Source organism: Lissotriton vulgaris, chromosome 10 (assembly GCF_964263255.1).
Source record: "Lissotriton vulgaris chromosome 10, aLisVul1.2, whole genome shotgun sequence".
NCBI lineage: Eukaryota > Metazoa > Chordata > Amphibia > Caudata > Salamandridae > Lissotriton > Lissotriton vulgaris.
The window spans coordinates 3,385,381-3,399,982 of NC_141698.1; the positions used below are offsets into that span (position 1 = coordinate 3,385,381).

A 14,602-nucleotide genomic window follows, 5' to 3' on the forward strand; every position below is an offset into this window, starting at 1 on the left:
TTGCGTGACTACAACCTGCCTGTGACAGAGTGAGTGCTGGTGACTTTCAACCTGCACATGGCGGCCTGTGAGTACCAGTGACTGAAACCTGCATGTGACGGTCTGAGAGTTCTGGTGACAGCAGCCTGCATGTGACGGCCTGTGAATGTCGGTGACTGCAACCTGCATGTGACGGCCTGTGAATGTCGGTGACTGCAACCTGCCTGTCGGCGTGAGTGCGCCAGTGAATGCAATCTACATGTGATGGCCTGTGAGTGCTGGTGCCTGCAACCTGCATGAGACAGCCTGTGAGTGCTAGTGAATGCATACTACCTGTGGCAGCTGCACCGGCTAGGGTGTTCAAGAGGCTGTAGGTACATTGTGTAGCTGTGGCCCCTGAGGCTGGAGGTACATTGTGTAGCTGTGGCCCCTGAGGCTGGAGGTGCATTGTGTAGCTGTGGCCCCTGAGGCTGGAGGTACATTGTGTAGCTGTGGCCCCTGAGGCTGGAGGTACATTGTGTAGCTGTGGCCCCTGAAGCTGGAGGTACATTGTGTAGCTGGGGCCCCTGAGGCTGGAGGTACATTGTGTAGCTGTGGTACATTGTGTAGCTGTGGCCCCTGAGGCTGGAGGTGCATTGTATAGCTGTGGCTCCTGAGGCTGGAGGTACATTGTGTAGCTGTGGTTCCTGAGGCTGGAGGTACATTGTGTAGCTGTGGCCCCTGAAGCTGGAGGTACATTGTGTAGCTGTGGCCCCGGAAGCTGGAGGTGCATTGTGTAGCTGTGGCCCCGGAGGCTGGAGGTACATTGTGTAGCTGTGGCCCCTGAGGCTGGAGGTACATTGTGTAGCTGTGGCCCCTGAGGCTGGAGGTGCATTGTGTAGCTGTGGCCCCTGAGGCTGGAGGTGCATTGTGTAGCTGTGGCCCCTGAGGCTGGAGGTACATTGTGTAGCTGTGGCTCCTGAGGCTGGAGGTACATTGTATAGCTGTGGCCCCTGAGGCTGGAGGTGCATTGTGTAGCTGTGGCTCCTGAGGCTGGAGGTACATTGTGTAGCTGTGGCCCCTGAGGCTGGAGATACATTGTGTAGCTGTGGCCCCTGAGGCTGGAGGTGCATTGTGTAGCTGTGGCTCCTGAGGCTGGAGGTACATTGTGTAGCTGTGGCCCCTGAGGCTGGAGGTACATTGTGTAGCTGTGGTCCCTGAGGCTGGAGGTACATTGTGTAGCTGTGGCCCCTGAGGCTTGAGGTACATTGTGTAGCTGTGGCCCCTGAGGCTGGAGGTGCATTGTGTAGCTGTGGCCCTTGAGGCTGGAGGTACATTGTGTAGCTGTGGCCCCTGAGGCTGGAGGTGCATTGTGTAGCTGTGGCCCCTGAGGCTGGAGGTACATTGTGTAGCTGTGGCCCCTGAGGCTGGAGGTGCATTGTGTAGCTGTGGCCCCTGAGGCTGGAGGTGCATTGTGTAGCTGTGGCCCCTGAGGCTGGAGGTGCATTGTGTAGCTGTGGCCCCTGAGGCTGGAGGTACATTGTGTAGCTGTGGCCCCTGAGGCTGGAGGTGCATTGTGTAGCTGTGGCCCCTGAGGCTGGAGGTGCATTGTTTAGCTGTGGCCCCTGAGGCCGGAGGTGCATTGTGTAGCTGTGGCCCCTGAGGCTGGAGGTACATTGTGTAGCTGTGGCCCCTGAGGCTGGAGGTACATTGTGTAGCTGTGGCCCCTGAGGCTGGAGGTGCATTGTGTAGCTGTGGCCCCTGAGGCTGGAGGTGCATTGTGTAGCTGTGGCCCCTGAGGCTGGAGGTACATTGTGTAGCTGTGGCCCCTGAGGCTGGAGGTGCATTGTGTAGCTGTGGCCCCTGAGGCTGGAGGTACATTGTATAGCTGTGGCCCCTGAGGCTGGAGGTACATTGTGTAGCTGTGGCCCCTGAGGCTGGAGGTACATTGTGTAGCTGTGTCCCCTGAGGCTGGAGGTACATTGTGTAGCTGTGGCCCCTGAAGCTGGAGGTGCATTGTGTAGCTGTGGCCCCTGAGGCTGGAGGTGCATTGTGTAGCTGTGGCCCCTGAGGCTGGAGGTGCATTGTGTAGCTGTGGCCCCTGAGGCTGGAGGTGCATTGTGTAGCTGTGGCCCCTGAGGCTGGAGGTGCATTGTGTAGCTGTGGCCCATGAGGCTGGAGGTACATTGTATAGCTGTGGCCCATGAGGCTGGAGGTACATTGTATAGCTGTGGCCCCTGAGGCTGGAGGTACATTGTGTAGCTGTGGCCCCTGAGGCTGGAGGTGCATTGTGTAGCTGTGGCCCTTGAGGCTGGAGGTGCATTGTGTAGCTGTGGCCCCTGAAGCTGGAGGTGCATTGTGTAGCTGTGGCCCTTGAGGCTGGAGGTGCATTGTGTAGCTGTGGCCCCTGAAGCTGGAGGTGCATTGTGTAGCTGTGGCCCCTGAGGCTGGAGGTGCATTGTGTAGCTGTGGCCCCTGAGGCTGGAGGTGCATTGTGTAGCTGTGGCCCCTGAGGCTGGAGGTGCATTGTGTAGCTGTGGCCCCTGAGGCTGGAGGTACATTGTGTAGCTGTGGCCCCTGAGGCTGGAGGTACATTGTGTAGCTGTGGTACATTGTGTAGCTGTGGCCCCTGAGGCTGGAGGTACATTGTGTAGCTGTGGCCCCTGAGGCTGGAGGTACATTGTGTAGCTGTGGCCCTTGAGGCTGGAGGTGCATTGTGTAGCTGTGGCCCCTGAAGCTGGAGGTGCATTGTGTAGCTGTGGCCCCTGAAGCTGGAGGTGCATTGTGTAGCTGTGGCCCCTGAGGCTGGAGGTGCTGGAGGTACATTGTGTAGCTGTGGCCCCTGAGGCTGGAGGTACATTGTGTAGCTGTGGCCCTTGAGGCTGGAGGTGCATTGTGTAGCTGTGGCCCCTGAAGCTGGAGGTGCATTGTGTAGCTGTGGCCCTTGAGGCTGGAGGTGCATTGTGTAGCTGTGGCCCCTGAAGCTGGAGGTGCATTGTGTAGCTGTGGCCCCTGAAGCTGGAGGTGCATTGTGTAGCTGTGGCCCCTGAGGCTGGAGGTGCATTGTGTAGCTGTGGCCCCTGAGGCTGGAGGTGCATTGTGTAGCTGTGGCCCCTGAAGCTGGAGGTACATTGTGTAGCTGTGGCCCCTGAGGCTGGAGGTACATTGTGTAGCTGAGGCCCCTGAGGCTGGAGGTGCATTGTGTAGCTGTGGCCCCTGAGGCTGGAGGTGCATTGTATAGCTGTGGCCCCTGAGGCTGGAGGTGCATTGTATAGCTGTGGCCCCTGAGGCTGGAGGTGCATTGTGTAGCTGTGGCCCCTGAGGCTGGAGGTGCATTGTATAGCTGTGGCCCCTGAGGCTGGAGGTGCATTGTGTAGCTGTGGCCCCTGAGGCTGGAGGTGCATTGTATAGCTGTGGCCCCTGAGGCTGGAGGTACATTGTGTAGCTGTGGCTCCTGAGGCTGGAGGTACATTGTGTAGCTGTGGCCCCTGAGGCTGGAGGTACATTGTGTAGCTGTGGCCCCTGAGGCTGGAGGTGCATTGTGTAGCTGTAGCCCCTGAGGCTGGAGGTACATTGTGTAGCTGTGGCCCCTGAGGCTGGATGTACATTCTGTAGCTGTGGCCCCTGAGGCTGGAGAGGTGCATTGTGTAGCTGTGGCCCCTGAGGCTGGAGGTACATTGTATAGCTGTGGCCCCTGAGGCTGGAGGTGCATTGTGTAGCTGTGGCCCCTGAGGCTGGAGGTACATTGTGTAGCTGTGGCCCCTGAGGCTGGAGGTGCATTGTGTAGCTGTGGCCCCTGAGGCTGGCGGTACATTGTGTAGCTGTGGCCCCTGAAGCTGGAGGTACATTGTGTAGCTGTGGCCCCTGAGGCTGGAGGTGCATTGTGTAGCTGTGGCCCCTGAGGCTGGAGGTACATTGTATAGCTGTGGCCCCTGAGGCTGGAGGTAGATTGTGTAGCTGTGGCTCCTGAGGCTGGAGGTACATTGTGTAGCTGTGGCCCCTGAGGCTGGAGGTGCATTGTGTAGCTGTGGCCCCTGAGGCTGGAGGTGCATTGTGTAGCTGTGGCCCCTGAGGCTGGAGGTACATTGTGTAGCTGTGGCCCCTGAGGCTGGAGGTGCATTGTGTAGCTGTGGCCCCTGAGGCTGGCGGTACATTGTGTAGCTGTGGCCCCTGAAGCTGGAGGTACATTGTGTAGCTGTGGCCCCTGAAGCTGGAGGTACATTGTGTAGCTGTGGCCCCTGAAGCTGGAGGTACATTGTATAGCTGTGTCCCCTGAGGCTGGAGGTGCATTGTGTAGCTGAGGCCCCTGAGGCTGGAGGTGCATTGTGTAGCTGTGGCCCCTGAGGCTGGAGGTACATTGTGTTGCTGTGGCCCCTGAGGCTGGAGGTACATTGTATAGCTGTGGCCCCTGAAGCTGGAGGTGCATTGTGTAGCTGTGGCCCCTGAGGCTGGAGGTACATTGTGTAGCTGTGGCCCCTGAGGCTGGAGGTGCATTGTGTAGCTGTGGCCCCTGAGGCTGGAGGTGCATTGTGTAGCTGTGGCCCCTGAGGCTGGAGGTACATTGTGTAGCTGTGGCCCCTGAGGCTGGAGGTGCATTGTGTAGCTGTGGCCCCTGAGGCTGGAGGTGCATTGTGTAGCTGTGGCCCCTGAGGCTGGAGGTGCATTGTGTAGCTGTGGCCCCTGAGGCTGGAGGTGCATTGTGTAGCTGTGGCCCCTGAGGCTGGAGGTGCATTGTGTAGCTGTGGCCCCTGAGGCTGGAAGTGCATTGTGTAGCTGTGGCCCCTGAGGCTGGAGGTGCATTGTTTAGCTGTGGCCCCTGAGGCCGGAGGTGCATTGTGTAGCTGTGGCCCCTGAGGCTGGAGGTACATTGTGTAGCTGTGGCCCCTGAGGCTGGAGGTACATTGTGTAGCTGTGGCCCATGAGGCTGGAGGTGCATTGTGTAGCTGTGGCCCCTGAGGCTGGAGGTGCATTGTGTAGCTGTGGCCCCTGAGGCTGGAGGTGCATTGTGTAGCTGTGGCCCCTGAGGCTGGAGGTGCATTGTGTAGCTGTGGCCACTGAGGCTGGAGGTGCATTGTGTAGCTGTGGCCCCTGAAGCTGGAGGTGCATTGTGTAGCTGTGGCCCCTGAGGCTGGAGGTGCATTGTGTAGCTGTAGCCCCTGAGGCTGGAGGTACATTGTGTAGCTGTGGCCCCTGAGGCTGGAGGTACATTGTGTTGCTGTGGCCCCTGAGGCTGGCGGTACATTGTGTATCTGTGGCCCCTGAAGCTGGAGGTACATTGTGTAGCTGTGGCCCCTGAAGCTGGAGGTACATTGTGTAGCTGTGGCCCCTGAAGCTGGAGGTACATTGTATAGCTGTGGCCCCTGAGGCTGGAGGTGCATTGTGTAGCTGTGGCCCCTGAAGCTGGAGGTGCATTGTGTAGCTGTGGCCCCTGAGGCTGGAGGTACATTGTGTAGTTGTGGCCCCTGAGGCTGGAGGTACATTGTATAGCTGTGGCCCCTGAAGCTGGAGGTGCATTGTGTAGCTGTGGCCCCTGAGGCTGGAGGTGCATTGTGTAGCTGTGGCCCCTGAGGCTGGAGGTGCATTGTGTAGCTGTGGCCCTTGAGGCTGGAGGTGCATTGTGTAGCTGTGGCCCCTGAAGCTGGAGGTGCATTGTGTAGCTGTGGCCCTTGAGGCTGGAGGTGCATTGTGTAGCTGTGGCCCCTGAAGCTGGAGGTGCATTGTGTAGCTGTGGCCCCTGAGGCTGGAGGTGCATTGTGTAGCTGTGGCCCCTGAGGTTGGAGGTACATTGTGTAGTTGTGGCCCCTGAGGCTGGAGGTACATTGTATAGCTGTGGCCCCTGAGGCTGGAGGTGCATTGCGTAGCTGTGGCCCCTGAAGCTGGAGGTGCATTGTGTAGCTGTGGCCCCTGAGGCTGGAGGTGCATTGTGTAGCTGTGGCCCCTGAAGCTGGAGGTACATTGTATAGCTGTGGCCCCTGAGGCTGGAGGTACATTGTGTAGCTGTGGCCCCTGAGGCTGGAGGTGCATTGTGTAGCTGTGGCCCCTGAGGCTGGAGGTACATTGTGTAGCTGTGGCCCCTGAGGCTGGAGGTACATTGTGTAGCTGTGGCCCCTGAAGCTGGGGGTACATTGTGTAGCTGGGGCCCCTGAGGCTGGAGGTACATTGTGTAGCTGTGGTACATTGTGTAGCTGTGGCCCCTGAGGCTGGAGGTACATTGTGTAGCTGTGGCCCCTGAGGCTGGAGGTACATTGTGTAGCTGTGGCCCCTGAGGCTGGAGGTGCATTGTGTAGCTGTGGCCCCTGAGGCTGGAGGTGCATTGTGTAGCTGTGGCCCCTGAGGCTGGAGGTACATTGTGTAGCTGTGGCCCCTGAGGCTGGAGGTACATTGTGTAGCTGTGGCCCCTGAGGCTGGAGGTGCATTGTGTTGCTGTGGCCCCTGAAGCTGGAGGTACATTGTGTAGCTGTGGCCCCTGAGGCTGGAGGTACATTGTGTAGCTGTGTCCCCTGAGGCTGGAGGTGCATTGTGTAGCTGAGGCCCCTGAGGCTGGAGGTGCATTGTGTAGCTGAGGCCCCTGAGGCTGGAGGTACATTGTGTAGCTGTGGCCCCTGAGGCTGGAGGTGCATTGTATAGCTGTGGCCCCTGAGGCTGGAGGTACATTGTGTAGCTGTGGCCCCTGAGGCTGGAGGTACATTGTGTAGCTGTGGCCCCTGAGGCTGGAGGTACATTGTGTAGTTGTGGCCCCTGAGGCTGGAGGTACATTGTGTAGCTGTGGCCCCTGAGTCTGGAGGTGCATTGTGTAGCTGTGGCCTCTGAGGCTGGAGGTGCATTGTGTAGCTGTGGCCCCTGAGGCTGGAGGTACATTGTGTAGCTGTGGCCCCTGAGGCTGGAGGTGCATTGTGTAGCTGTGGCCCCTGAGGCTGGAGGTGCATTGTGTAGCTGTGGCCCCTGAGGCTGGAGGTGCATTGTGTAGCTGTGGCCCCTGAGGCTGGAGGTGCATTGTGTAGCTGTGGCCCCTGAGGCCGGAGGTGCATTGTGTAGCTGTGGCCCCTGAGGCTGGAGGTACATTGTATAGCTGTGGCCCCTGAGGCTGGAGGTACATTGTATAGCTGTGGCCCCTGAGGCTGGAGGTACATTGTATAGCTGTGGCCCCTGAAGCTGGAGGTGCATTGTGTAGCTGTGGCCCCTGAAGCTGGAGGTGCATTGTGTAGCTGTGGCCCCTGAGGCTGGAGGTACATTGTGTAGTTGTGGCCCCTGAGGCTGGAGGTACATTGTATAGCTGTGGCCCCTGAAGCTGGAGGTGCATTGTGTAGCTGTGGCCCCTGAGGCTGGAGGTGCATTGTGTAGCTGTGGCCCCTGAGGCTGGAGGTGCATTGTGTAGCTGTGGCCCTTGAGGCTGGAGGTGCATTGTGTAGCTGTGGCCCCTGAAGCTGGAGGTGCATTGTGTAGCTGTGGCCCTTGAGGCTGGAGGTGCATTGTGTAGCTGTGGCCCCTGAAGCTGGAGGTGCATTGTGTAGCTGTGGCCCCTGAGGCTGGAGGTGCATTGTGTAGCTGTGGCCCCTGAGGTTGGAGGTACATTGTGTAGTTGTGGCCCCTGAGGCTGGAGGTACATTGTATAGCTGTGGCCCCTGAGGCTGGAGGTGCATTGCGTAGCTGTGGCCCCTGAAGCTGGAGGTGCATTGTGTAGCTGTGGCCCCTGAGGCTGGAGGTGCATTGTGTAGCTGTGGCCCCTGAAGCTGGAGGTACATTGTATAGCTGTGGCCCCTGAGGCTGGAGGTACATTGTGTAGCTGTGGCCCCTGAGGCTGGAGGTGCATTGTGTAGCTGTGGCCCCTGAGGCTGGAGGTACATTGTGTAGCTGTGGCCCCTGAGGCTGGAGGTACATTGTGTAGCTGTGGCCCCTGAAGCTGGGGGTACATTGTGTAGCTGGGGCCCCTGAGGCTGGAGGTACATTGTGTAGCTGTGGTACATTGTGTAGCTGTGGCCCCTGAGGCTGGAGGTACATTGTGTAGCTGTGGCCCCTGAGGCTGGAGGTACATTGTGTAGCTGTGGCCCCTGAGGCTGGAGGTGCATTGTGTAGCTGTGGCCCCTGAGGCTGGAGGTGCATTGTGTAGCTGTGGCCCCTGAGGCTGGAGGTACATTGTGTAGCTGTGGCCCCTGAGGCTGGAGGTACATTGTGTAGCTGTGGCCCCTGAGGCTGGAGGTGCATTGTGTTGCTGTGGCCCCTGAAGCTGGAGGTACATTGTGTAGCTGTGGCCCCTGAGGCTGGAGGTACATTGTGTAGCTGTGTCCCCTGAGGCTGGAGGTGCATTGTGTAGCTGAGGCCCCTGAGGCTGGAGGTGCATTGTGTAGCTGAGGCCCCTGAGGCTGGAGGTACATTGTGTAGCTGTGGCCCCTGAGGCTGGAGGTGCATTGTATAGCTGTGGCCCCTGAGGCTGGAGGTACATTGTGTAGCTGTGGCCCCTGAGGCTGGAGGTACATTGTGTAGCTGTGGCCCCTGAGGCTGGAGGTACATTGTGTAGTTGTGGCCCCTGAGGCTGGAGGTACATTGTGTAGCTGTGGCCCCTGAGTCTGGAGGTGCATTGTGTAGCTGTGGCCTCTGAGGCTGGAGGTGCATTGTGTAGCTGTGGCCCCTGAGGCTGGAGGTACATTGTGTAGCTGTGGCCCCTGAGGCTGGAGGTGCATTGTGTAGCTGTGGCCCCTGAGGCTGGAGGTGCATTGTGTAGCTGTGGCCCCTGAGGCTGGAGGTGCATTGTGTAGCTGTGGCCCCTGAGGCTGGAGGTGCATTGTGTAGCTGTGGCCCCTGAGGCCGGAGGTGCATTGTGTAGCTGTGGCCCCTGAGGCTGGAGGTACATTGTATAGCTGTGGCCCCTGAGGCTGGAGGTACATTGTATAGCTGTGGCCCCTGAGGCTGGAGGTACATTGTATAGCTGTGGCCCCTGAAGCTGGAGGTGCATTGTGTAGCTGTGGCCCCTGAGGCTGGAGGTACATTGTGTAGCTGTGGCCCCGGAAGCTGGAGGTGCATTGTGTAGCTGTGGCCCCTGAGGCTGGAGGTACATTGTGTAGCTGTGGCCCCGGAAGCTGGAGGTGCATTGTGTAGCTGTGGCCCCTGAGGCTGGAGGTACATTGTGTAGCTGTGGCCCCTGAGGCTGGAGGTACATTGTGTAGCTGTGGCCCCGGAAGCTGGAGGTGCATTGTGTAGCTGTGGCCCCTGAGGCTGGAGGTACATTGTGTAGCTGTGGCCCCGGAAGCTGGAGGTGCATTGTGTAGCTGTGGCCCCTGAGGCTGGAGGTACATTGTGTAGCTGTGGCCCCGGAAGCTGGAGGTGCATTGTGTAGCTGTGGCCCCGGAGGCTGGAGGTACATTGTGTAGCTGTGGCCCCTGAGGCTGGAGGTACATTGTATAGCTGTGGCCCCTGAGGCTGGAGGTACATTGTGTAGCTGTGGCCCCTGAAGCTGGAGGTGCATTGTGTAGCTGTGGCCCCGGAAGCTGGAGGTGCATTGTGTAGCTGTGGCCCCTGAGGCTGGAGGTACATTGTGTAGCTGTGGCCCCTGAGGCTGGAGGTACATTGTGTAGCTGTGGCCCCTGAGGCTGGAGGTGCATTGTGTAGCTGTGGCCCCTGAGGCTAGAGGTGCATTGTGTAGCTGTGGCCCCGGAAGCTGGAGGTGCATTGTGTAGCTGTGGCCCCTGAGGCTGGAGGTACATTGTGTAGCTGTGGCCCCTGAGGCTGGAGGTACATTGTGTAGCTGTGGCCCCTGAGGCTGGAGGTGCATTGTGTAGCTGTGGCCCCTGAGGCTGGAGGTACATTGTGTAGCTGTGTCCCCTGAGGCTGGAGGTACATTGTGTAGCTGTGGCCCCTGAGGCTGGAGGTACATTGTGTAGCTGTGGCCCCTGAGGCTGGAGGTGCATTGTGTAGCTGTAGCCCCTGAGGCTGGAGGTACATTGTGTAGCTGTGGCCCCTGAGGCTGGAGGTACATTGTGTAGCTGTGTCCCCTGAGGCTGGAGGTACATTGTATAGCTGTGGCCCCTGAGGCTGGAGGTACATTGTGTAGCTGTGGCCCCTGAGGCTGGAGGTGCATTGTGTAGCTGTAGCCCCTGAGGCTGGAGGTACATTGTGTAGCTGTGGCCCCTGAGGCTGGAGGTACATTGTGTAGCTGTGGCCCCTGAGGCTGGAGGTGCATTGTGTAGCTGTGGCCCCTGAGGCTGGAGGTGCATTGTGTAGCTGTGGCCCCTGAGGCTGGAGAGGTGCATTGTGTAGCTGTGGCCCCTGAAGCTGGAGGTGCATTGTGTAGCTGTGGCCCCTGAGGCTGGAGGTACATTGTGTAGCTGTGGCCCCTGAGGCTGGAGAGGTGCATTGTGTAGCTGTGGCCCCTGAGGCTGGAAGTGCATTGTGTAGCTGTGGCCCCTGAGGCTGGAGAGGTGCATTGTGTAGCTGAGGCCCCTGAGGCTGGAGGTGCATTGTGTAGCTGTGGCCCCTGAAGCTGGAGGTGCATTGTGTAGCTGTGGCCCCTGAAGCTGGAGGTGCATTGTGTAGCTGTGGCCCCTGAGGCTGGAGGTGCATTGTGTAGCTGTGGCCCCTGAGGCTGGAGGTGCATTGTGTAGCTGTGGCCCCTGAGGCTGGAGGTGCATTGTGTAGCTGTGGCCCCTGAGGCTGGAGAGGTGCATTGTGTAGCTGAGGCCCCTGAGGCTGGAGGTGCATTGTGTAGCTGTGGCCCCTGAAGCTGGAGGTGCATTGTGTAGCTGTGGCCCCTGAAGCTGGAGGTGCATTGTGTAGCTGTGGCCCCTGAGGCTGGAGGTGCATTGTGTAGCTGTGGCCCCTGAGGCTGGAGGTGCATTGTGTAGCTGTGGCCCCTGAGGCTGGAGGTGCACTGTGTAGCTGTGGCCCCTGAGGCTGGAGGTGCATTGTGTAGCTGAGGCCCCTGAGGCTGGAGGTGCATTGTGTAGCTGTGGCCCCTGAGGCTGGAGGTGCATTGTGTAGCTGTGGCCCCTGAGGCTGGAGGTGCACTGTGTAGCTGAGGCCCCTGAGGATGGAGGTGCATTGTGCAGTTGTGGCCCCTGAGGCTGGAGGTACATTGTATAGCTGTGGCCCCTGAGGCTGGAGGTGCATTGCGTAGCTGTGGCCCCTGAAGCTGGAGGTGCATTGTGTTGCTGTGGCCCCTGAGGCTGGAGGTGCATTGTGTAGCTGTGGCCCCTGAGGCTGGAGGTGCATTGTGTAGCTGTGGCCCCTGAGGCTGGAGGTGCACTGTGTAGCTGAGGCCCCTGAGGATGGAGGTGCATTGTGTAGTTGTGGCCCCTGAGGCTGGAGGTACATTGTATAGCTGTGGCCCCTGAGGCTGGAGGTGCATTGCGTAGCTGTGGCCCCTGAAGCTGGAGGTGCATTGTGTAGCTGTGGCCCCTGAGGCTGGAGGTGCATTGTGTAGCTGTGGCCCCTGAGGCTGGAGGTGCACTGTGTAGCTGTGGCCCCTGAGGCTGGAGGTGCATTGTGTTGCTGTGGCCCCTGAGGCTGGAGGTGCATTGTGTAGCTGTGGCCCCTGAGGCTGGAGGTGCACTGTGTAGTTGTAGCTGCTGACAGACTGGTTCCCCCTCACTGAGCTGCCAGGGCTGCAGGACTCCCCCTCCCCCAGGCCCCCTCTCTTTACCCTGAAGTGTGAGTCCCCCAGGCCGTACTTACCGCCCCGGGCCTGGGGTACGGGATCCGTCCTAGGTACGGGGCCCACTGGTAGTTGTGGCCCTCCTTGTGAGCGAAGGGCCCGTTGAAGACGGTGCGCACGTCAGACATGGAGTAAACACAGATCGCCGAGCCCTTGAAGACAGACCTGGAAGAGAGAAGGAAACCATCAGAAGGGCCCCCCTAACCGGGGCAGGAAGCGCCTTGAAGCCCCCCTGCTCCGGCCGAGACCCCATTAACTGTCCCCAGCCTGAAAGCGCCTTGAAGCCACCCTGCTCCGGCTGAGACCCCATGAGCTGCCCCCAGCCAGGAAGAGCCTCGAAGCCACCCTGCTCTGGCTGAGACCCCATGAGCTGTCCCCAGCCAGGAAGCGCCTCGAAGCCACCCTGCTCTGGCTGAGACCCCATGAGCTGTCCCCAGCCAGGAAGCTCCTCGAAGCCACCCTGCTCTGGCTGAGACCCCATGAGCTGTCCCCAGCCAGGAAGCTCCTCGAAGCCACCCTGCTCTGGCTGAGACCCCATGAGCTGCCCCCAGCCAGGAAGCGCCTCGAAGCCACCCTGCTCTGGCTGAGACCCCATGAGCTGTCCCCAGCCAGGAAGCTCCTCGAAGCCACCCTGCTCTGGCTGAGACCCCATGAGCTGTCCCCAGCCAGGAAGCTCCTCGAAGCCACCCTGCTCTGGCTGAGACCCCATGAGCTGTCCCTCTCCAGCCATGAGGGCCCGACCTCTCCCGCTCTGGCTGAGACCCACTTGAGCTCTCCCTAACCAGGCCAGGTAAGCTCCTCGAAGCCCTCCTGCTCTGGTTGAGACCCCCATGAGCCCCCCCTCTCCAGCCATGAAGCTCCTCGAAGACCCCCTGTTCTGGCCGAGACCCCCAGGAGCTATCCAGTCAAGAGGCTCCAGTGCCCTCCTCTCACTGAGACCCCTATGCGCTCTCCCCCTCCAACCATGAGGGCCCCTACCTCTCCTGCTCTTGCTGAACCCCATGAGCTCCCTGTATCCCAGCCTTGAAGCTCCTTGAAGCCCTCCTGATCTGGCCGAGACCCCCAAGAGCTCTTTCTCTCTCCAGCCAAGACGGTCCCGGACTCTCCTGCTGTCCTTGAGGCACCATGAGCTCCCCCTCTCCAGCCAGGAGGTCCCCGGTCTCTCCTCTTGCTGAGACCCCCATGACTGCTCCCTCTCCAGCCAGGAGGCTCCTGGCAAGCTTCGGGTCTACCTCCAAGACCCGAAGGGAACCTCATCATGATTCCTCTGGATGTCTCCTGCCCCCGACAGAACCCAGTGGGGACACCGCTGCTGTTGCCTCTCGGCAGCCCTGATGCCTCGTCCCAAGGGGCCCCTGAGAATCAGTGTCCATGGAGTCGCTTCCCTGCACGGCCGAACCCCCAAAGCCCACCGCTCACTTTCAAATCCTTAATAAAATCAAAGCTCTCAAGTTTTAGAAATTCTAAGGAATGAGAAGGAATTAGGATTGTTTGATGATATTACAGGAAGTGACGTCACACAACCGTAATATCAATGACACCGGTCACACGATGAAAGCATCAGATTACAAGTCAAAGCATTATCATGACATCAAACCTTGCAGAGGAGTCGTATGACTTACAAATGTAGTGGAGCGGCATTCTGACTGAGGTGCCCATGAGAGAGCCTCCCTCATCTCAAGGAGTCAGGGGGGCTTCCATTGCAATGGATGAGTTCTTGGGGCCCCTGCACACAGAACTCAGTGACATTTAGAGTCAAGACACTTGCTGCTCTCACCAGGTGTCACATATAAACTGGGGACATAGAAATCAGCCCAACCTCCAAATGCCTGACTCTCACTGACAATGAGTAAGACTTGAGGTCTTTGTAATATTTCTACGAGAGGCAGCGCCCCTCAAAGTTTGGCCCCTTACAATCTTTCCATGCTGCAAAGCAGACTTTGTAACACTGAGTAGGGCAGAGTCCTTTCATAACTACATCTGTTTCTTAGGGGTGGCCAAGTTGGCATCTAGGTAGAATGCACTCTGCCTGGTGCTGCCCTCACATGAACATCTGAAGAGTTCTACAAGCCCAGTGATCAAAGAGTCCAGCAGTGAAAGGGCAGGAAGAGGGGCAGAGAGTGGATGGAGGCAGATTCCGAGGGTACCTGGGGGAAAGGAGAGGGTTGGACAGAGTTGCGAGGGAGACACAATGGTGGAACCCTCCACAGCTCCCAGCTGAAGGGGCTCAGTGCGCTGCCAAGACAGAAGAGTAGCTGTAGCCCAGGAGTTGAGACATGCAGAAGGTGCATACGCTGGCCAGCAAGTGAAGTTACGGACCCTGAGGGAGAAGTGAGGCCTGCCCTCGAGCTCTTACCCCGGCTCCAGGCCAGGCTAAGTATACGAGGCCAGAAGACTGTGGCACTGCGAGTAGACTGTAGAGCTCTGCCACCTGGATCTTGAACATAAAAGAACTGCATTTATTGCAAGCGCACAACAAAGACATCGAGAATAGATCCTGGAGGTAAAATATAAGAATTGAAGGTTTCCCCTCGGGATCAGATGGATCGACCATTGACTCATATGTTTAGAGACTTTTCCAGGACACGTAAGCCATCAATAGCAGCACCAATGTCAAACTGGACAGGACACACAGAATCTGCAGAACCACCACCGCCAAAGGACTGAAAGCTCTGAACATACTAACACGCCTGCAGAACTCTAAAGTGAAGCAAGATATCATGAAAGCGGCTAGCAACAAAGGATCAGAGGTTTTTGAAAGAGCAATATGTAATGGTTCGAAGATCTCTTCTCTATCCTTGACCGCACGATAAAAGCAAAAACATTTCTGACCAACCACTGACTTTCTGAAAGAGAAGGACAGAAAATATGCATGGGGTCACCTGCTTTGATTGATCTTCAGGTGGAAAGGCCAATTCTATTAAATTCAATCAGTTTCCAAAGCCGAGCGCATCCTGTGGATTCCTGAAATGGAGCCACAGTGGAAAGACCATCGAAGAA

General features: G+C 58.4%; 1 protein-coding gene across 1 annotated transcript in view; it reads right to left on the bottom strand.

The window, feature by feature from the left end:
• The window catches only part of LOC147684281 (semaphorin-3F-like), a 310,126-nt gene that overhangs the window by 49,948 nt on the left and 245,576 nt on the right, over nucleotides 1-14,602 (bottom strand). Inside the window, exon 11 of the mRNA XM_086940139.1 lies at nucleotides 11,623-11,767. Coding sequence (XP_086796265.1) covers nucleotides 11,623-11,767 — 145 coding nt within the window. The remainder of the gene's footprint in view (nucleotides 1-11,622; nucleotides 11,768-14,602) is intronic.